The 5803-nt window shown below is 33.8% G+C and overlaps 1 protein-coding gene across 1 annotated transcript; it reads left to right on the top strand.

Annotated features, from left to right (window-relative positions):
* Positions 1–973: 973 nt before the first annotated feature.
* Positions 974–3405, top strand: LOC123565376 (QRFP-like peptide receptor). The gene is made up of 2 exons (XM_045359241.1): positions 974–1352; positions 2708–3405. The coding sequence occupies exons 1-2, from the start codon at positions 974–976 to the stop codon at positions 3403–3405; spliced, it is 1077 nt and encodes a 358-aa protein (XP_045215176.1).
* The last annotated feature ends 2398 nt before the right edge of the window (positions 3406–5803 follow it).

The raw sequence follows: 5803 nt of genomic DNA, 5'->3' as shown, positions 1-5803 counted from the left end.
AATAAAGCGATGTCAAGCTTGACAATTTCTGTGGTTTAGTTATTAAACCGTTGTTGCCATTGCATACCCTGGCGGATATAACTATATTAGTGCATAACCTGGTGGATATAGCTATTATTAGGCATATCCTGGTTGACATAATTATTATTGTGCATATCCTGGTGAATGTAACTATTAGCGGCACTCTCCTGTAATTATACTGGACCACAGTCACTGTAGTGATTTTGTACTTCTATTGTATTTTCGAGGGGGAGGTGGGGACTGCAATGTTTATCGTTGGTACTTTATTACTGCAAAACACAAAATAAAATACATGTATCTCAGCAAAAGAACCAATATACGGCATATATATACTGTAGTTTTTCTTTCATTAAATATTATCACCGAACGATGAGTACGATATCCTGTCCAAAGGCATTGAATATGATTGTAAATTTTCAACGTCAACGACATTTTTCGGATTTCTTAGTTTTACTCTTTATTATGATTTTTTCTAAAGTGTTGTGTAGTTTCTAGGACATATTCATGATATGACTTAAAGGAATTAAAAACCTACACTTGTTTCTTCATTACGCTTATCATTTCTTTAAACATCTAATACCAGGTTGCTGAACAGCTAGGGTGAAGCTTTTCAACTTTTTCATTGCAACCACGTTTGGCATACAAAGTATACGTGACAATGAGAAAAACATAGGGGATGAAATTAAGTGTTAGATATTAGGAAAAAAGTAACAATAACGTTGTTTTTCTATTCTTTCTGAAGAATCACAATTGTTAAGTCTTGTTCTACACTATGTGTTGGTAACTGTTTAGGATATCTTGCAAACTTTACATTGTCACTGGCAACTTTAAAAGCACAAACATTTTATCGATTTTTTGAGGAGGAGGGGGATAAAAAATATCGCCTAAAAATAAGCCGCTTAAGACTTTATCATCAAACGTTTTCCTTTCCTTACAGGAGGAAGTACTTATCATGGATCAATTACCAGAACTTCTAAACTACAAGCATTTTCTCGAAGAACACAAAAATACGACACACTTAAACTTCTCAGATGTCGACGATATTGTCTCAGAGTTCGAGAATGGTTTATATACAGCCAACAAGTTCTCGACGGTGGTTCTTCTCTCTATATATGTTCCAACATTTATACTGGGACTTGTTGGCAACATCTTGATCATCGTGTCAGTTTCGGCGGAGAGGGCGAGAAAGGCAAATTTATATTTCCTTGTTAATTTAGCCCTAGCTGACCTTGTGGTTACGGTGCTGTGTATTCCAACATCAATTGGCACTATCATTTACAAACTGTGGGTGTATGGAAAGTTTCTATGTAAATTTACAGCTTTCATACAAGGTAAGTCTTTACCCTATCTGAGCGAAATGTTCATGCAAATATATTTCGTTTTAACCCGTTACACAAATAAAAGTTTATGTGTTGGAATGGTGTGCCTTTCTTCATGTGTGTATTTTCTGCACATACATTAATCTTACCGACATTTGGTGGTGGCTTTTCTACCTTATCTACTCCTGAAATTTTAATTAAACTGTCGATAACGACGTTGTTAACAAATCAGCAGCATTTTCATTTATTATTCTGATATGAAAAACCCATGCATATTCCGTTAAAATACGGAAATTTGACGTCACGTCTACATGTTTTCTAGCGCCATACAGGCGCCGAGAAAGAAAACTAGCACATTTAATCTAAAACTTTATATAAAAGAAGTTTAATATTCGAAATGATGTAACAGAACGATGTTACACGTAATTCAAACACACTTTATGCATTATTAAACGCGCAGAATAACTGACTAGACGTCTACGCACTCTTACGTTATTCTGCGGGACGTGTTACTTCCCGTGTTAAAACACTGTTACGTGTTGACGTCACGTCGACGTACTATTTGGCGCCGTGAAATAGTGCTTCTCTATCTTCCTCTTTCTACAAGGGATATGTTATAAGAATCGAAATAATATATAGCAGAATCATTTTTTAACATATCTCACCAGTACGAATCAGTTACATTCCTTAAGCATTTAATTCGATATGTTAAAACATGGTTCTTTCCTATATTATTTCTTAAATCTTTAATACCTGTCTCCTGCTAAACGCACGTACAAATAAAAGTTGAAAATAAACTTGCTAATAATTGCAAAGAGAACAAGGCAAAGAAATACATTAGACTCACTTTATCAAGTCATTATCAAATTAGCTTTACTCTTTATTGAAAGAGAAAACATTGACGTCATTTCATTATTCAGCTTTATTCTCAAGAACTGAACAATGAAAATTCTCTAATTTGATCATATCTGGTCAAAGCAATTTTGAGTAATGAACGTCATTGTGCTATTATTAACTTATCTTTAGTAGATAAAGGGTCTATTCACTAAAGAACGGTATATTCGTTAATATTTATTCTTCTTGATATCACTGACTAAACCTGCAATAGAATAATAGAATTACAGACCAAGTTTTTAGACATAACCTTTGCACGAGCATTCTCTTATCAATACCTAATCTATTTTTTGAAGGAGGACGTCTTTTGCATAACATATAATTATGGTGACACAATTTAACCTATCATCGTAAAACTTTATAAAACACATTGATGGTATATTTCTATAAGTAAGGTAAATACATGTTGAATAAGTATGAGGAATGAGGTAATTGTTTGATAGGATTGCTGAATAGTTTTACATTTTTTGCAGGTGTTGCCGTGGCCGTCAGCGTATACTCGATGACAGCTATGTCCGTTGACCGCTATATTTCACTGCAGCATCCTGTAACAGCCCAGAAAATGACATCAGCTTGCCAGTCGTGCGTTCTCATTTTGTTCATGTGGATTGTAGCGGCAGTTTTTATGGGACCGCTCATCTACATCCGAGACATTGATATGTTAAACGACGTTCCCTTTTTACGGCCTCTTCCATTTTGTATCGAGAAATGGCCGCATGACAGAGACAGACAAGCTTACGGTGTCTTTTTACTATTTGTTGTGTTCATAATTCCGGCTTTCACTATTACTATCTGCTATGGGAATGTCGGCAAGGCTCTGTGTACGATAGAACGGCATCAACGTGTCAGCTCTGACGGCAGTACCCAAAGACTTGTCTCCCGCCAACGGGCAGCCCGCATGGTGATTATACTCATTTTCGTGTTCATGCTTTGCTGGTTGCCATATAGCATCATTTCAACTCTGTCAGATCTTTATGAAAACGCAAAATTTACAAATGCATTGCCATATGTTCTGTGGTTGGGACATGCTCACAGTGCATTCAATCCAATGTTGTATTGGTCATTGAATAGACATTTTCGAGACAGTGTACACAGACTTGTAAAAGTTGTGAAAATCACAGGCTGTTCAACTGATTCGACACAGACGGTGTCGTTACCGCAATTTGTGTAATAACTCCAGTTCGACTGTTACACAGTAGCCATTTGTTTGTTGTGTTATTGTTTAAGTAAAGCTAATTCTTTTGAAACGATGTTTGTTTGTTTGAAAGCATTGATGTTGTCAAAAAAATATTGTTTATAAAAATAGTACCTAGAAATGCCAAAGAAGGAAATCTGGTCCCCCTGTATCGGTATTTCCATTGAATATACAGTTATTTAAGCAGCTATTAAAGGCAGTTATAAGTAGGTACCAATATCTACAACATAGAAACGGCGAGAGTATTAAACGACAGTATCTATTTATTTTCATTAATCAAACAACTGGTGCTATTTTCAAAGTAAATTTTGGCGAGTCTGTGTGCTTTTGTTTTATTTTCATTTTCATAACAATTTCGTGTCATGACTGTTCATATGTACGCTATGATTATGTACATGTAGTAGAATATAGCAAATGCAGATTAAACAATGAAGTTATACATTTAATAATATTTCCATATGCTCAGATACATACCTCCAGCTGCCTTTCTGAATCTTTATTGATAGGAATAAGTTTGGAGATACTTACGAACTGTTATCCGAAAAACCCATCTGGATCCATATTTATCAATGTCCTCAGCCTTGATCAGTTACTTTCGACCTTAACAATACGAACACTTCTTGCATTAGAACCTTCTCTATTTGTTACTGAAAAATCGTTTAATTTCGTGGGCATGAAATTTCGTAGTTTTTGGTCAAAACGGCAATTTCGTTGGGATATGAATTCGTGGATTTCAGCTTTTGAACATAAAATGAATGGGAATTTTACTTGTTCGTTGGGATTAAATTTCGTGGATTGGCTCAACCACGAAATCCACGAAATTTACTCCCCACGAATATTAATGATCTCACAGTATATTATTGAAGACGCAATTAACTTACGGAAGAATTCACGCACTGTGAATGCACGTTTTATAGAAGCGCAGTCCAGAGACACGTCAATAAACAATTTTCGAGACTTGTTACTGAAGAATGAAAATTCATTTTATCATTTAAGTTAATATGATATCTATAAATTCGTCATCCAGTAAAGTACACTTCCATAAAGATTAATCTGAAAAGACATTTCCCAACTCCACTGGGGCATAGAAGTCAATGTATTTGGTTGACGTTCATTTGTGTCTACGGTATTATCATTGAATACTGCTAATATAATCTAGGCTTGCTTCTATATTTGTTTTACAGATCTTTTTCTATAAGCAAATATGATTTTTAATGTTTAAGATAAAATATTTCTACAACACGAGCTTTAGTATTCCATTTTAAACACACTTCGTAAACAAAGTCTATCGCGAGAAACCTTACGATAAGCTTTGGGCAATGCACAAAATCATAACAATGCATTATGAAGAATTATAGATTGGTATCGTTTTGATATATATTGGTGTATAATTCACAAATACAAATGTAATGATAAATATTAAATAAAATCGCCTTCTGTCATATATATGTCCAAAAGATTTTTGTTTCCTGCTATACCTTTTTTTTGATAGATTACCATTTGTTGCAACGAATGTGCATCCGACAAACGGCACAAGTTTGCAGTATTTACATGTTTTTTTTTTATAAACATTGCAAATTAAATATATCGCGCTTGAAGTATAGTAACAATTTCAGCAAAGAATACGTTAATAAAAACGGCACTTGTAATGTAAGATATATATATTTTTGACAATCTGTATTCTGCATTTTTTCATGTTTCATATATTGCTTGAGGGTCTTTCATTACTTGTATATTTGAAAGGCTAAATAAATTCTTTGTTGTTACTGTGCTGCTTTGTGCAGCCTGTATTATATCATTGTAGTTACATACAACTTTAGTGAAGTTCACAATCACTACGTTATTACAAAGGCCTTACTATTACTGATATTAATACTCATGTTCTATACAGATTTTGTGATATCCTGTTGCTAGTAATTCATGTATTACACTGTACATGCCAGAAGTATTTATTGCATTTCATATTGTGAATGGTTTTCATTAAACATCCTATTTTAGTGCCAAAGATATTTAGCTTCAAACTTCTAGAAACTAAAATGACGAGCAGATCTAAATATAAACTTACGATACTGTTAATTGTGTAAGATTAGTAGGAGATTATGTGTTAAGTGAAAAGTATCTTGGATGATATAATCCGAATTGTTCCAAAATCTACTGTACTTCAGAAATTACTACACGTTTGAAGTTTGAACGAAAGTACCAGGCACTTCGTGCTTTTACTTTGCAGCATTTAACCATTTTTAGAAAGAAATCATTGTATGACGTCTTAATATAATTAATTTAATTTTCGACATAACTTTAAAAACCATTTATGTCAAGAAAATTAAAATGTACGATATTTATAAAGGACATTCATTGTTCTTAGAGTTACATG

Source organism: Mercenaria mercenaria, chromosome 8 (genome assembly GCF_021730395.1).
Source record: "Mercenaria mercenaria strain notata chromosome 8, MADL_Memer_1, whole genome shotgun sequence".
Taxonomy (NCBI): domain Eukaryota; kingdom Metazoa; phylum Mollusca; class Bivalvia; order Venerida; family Veneridae; genus Mercenaria; species Mercenaria mercenaria.
This window is presented reverse-complemented; position numbering and strand designations above follow the sequence as displayed.

What these genes read in the sequence shown, in the direction of transcription:
- LOC123565376 (XM_045359241.1), top strand. Translation starts at nt 974, where the DNA reads ATGGATCAATTACCAGAACTTCTAAACTACAAGCATTTTCTCGAAGAA. An exon ending in ATTTACAGCTTTCATACAAG is followed by an intron (nt 1,353 to 2,707) that starts GTAAGTCTTTAC and finishes CATTTTTTGCAG; the next exon opens with GTGTTGCCGTGGCCGTCAGC.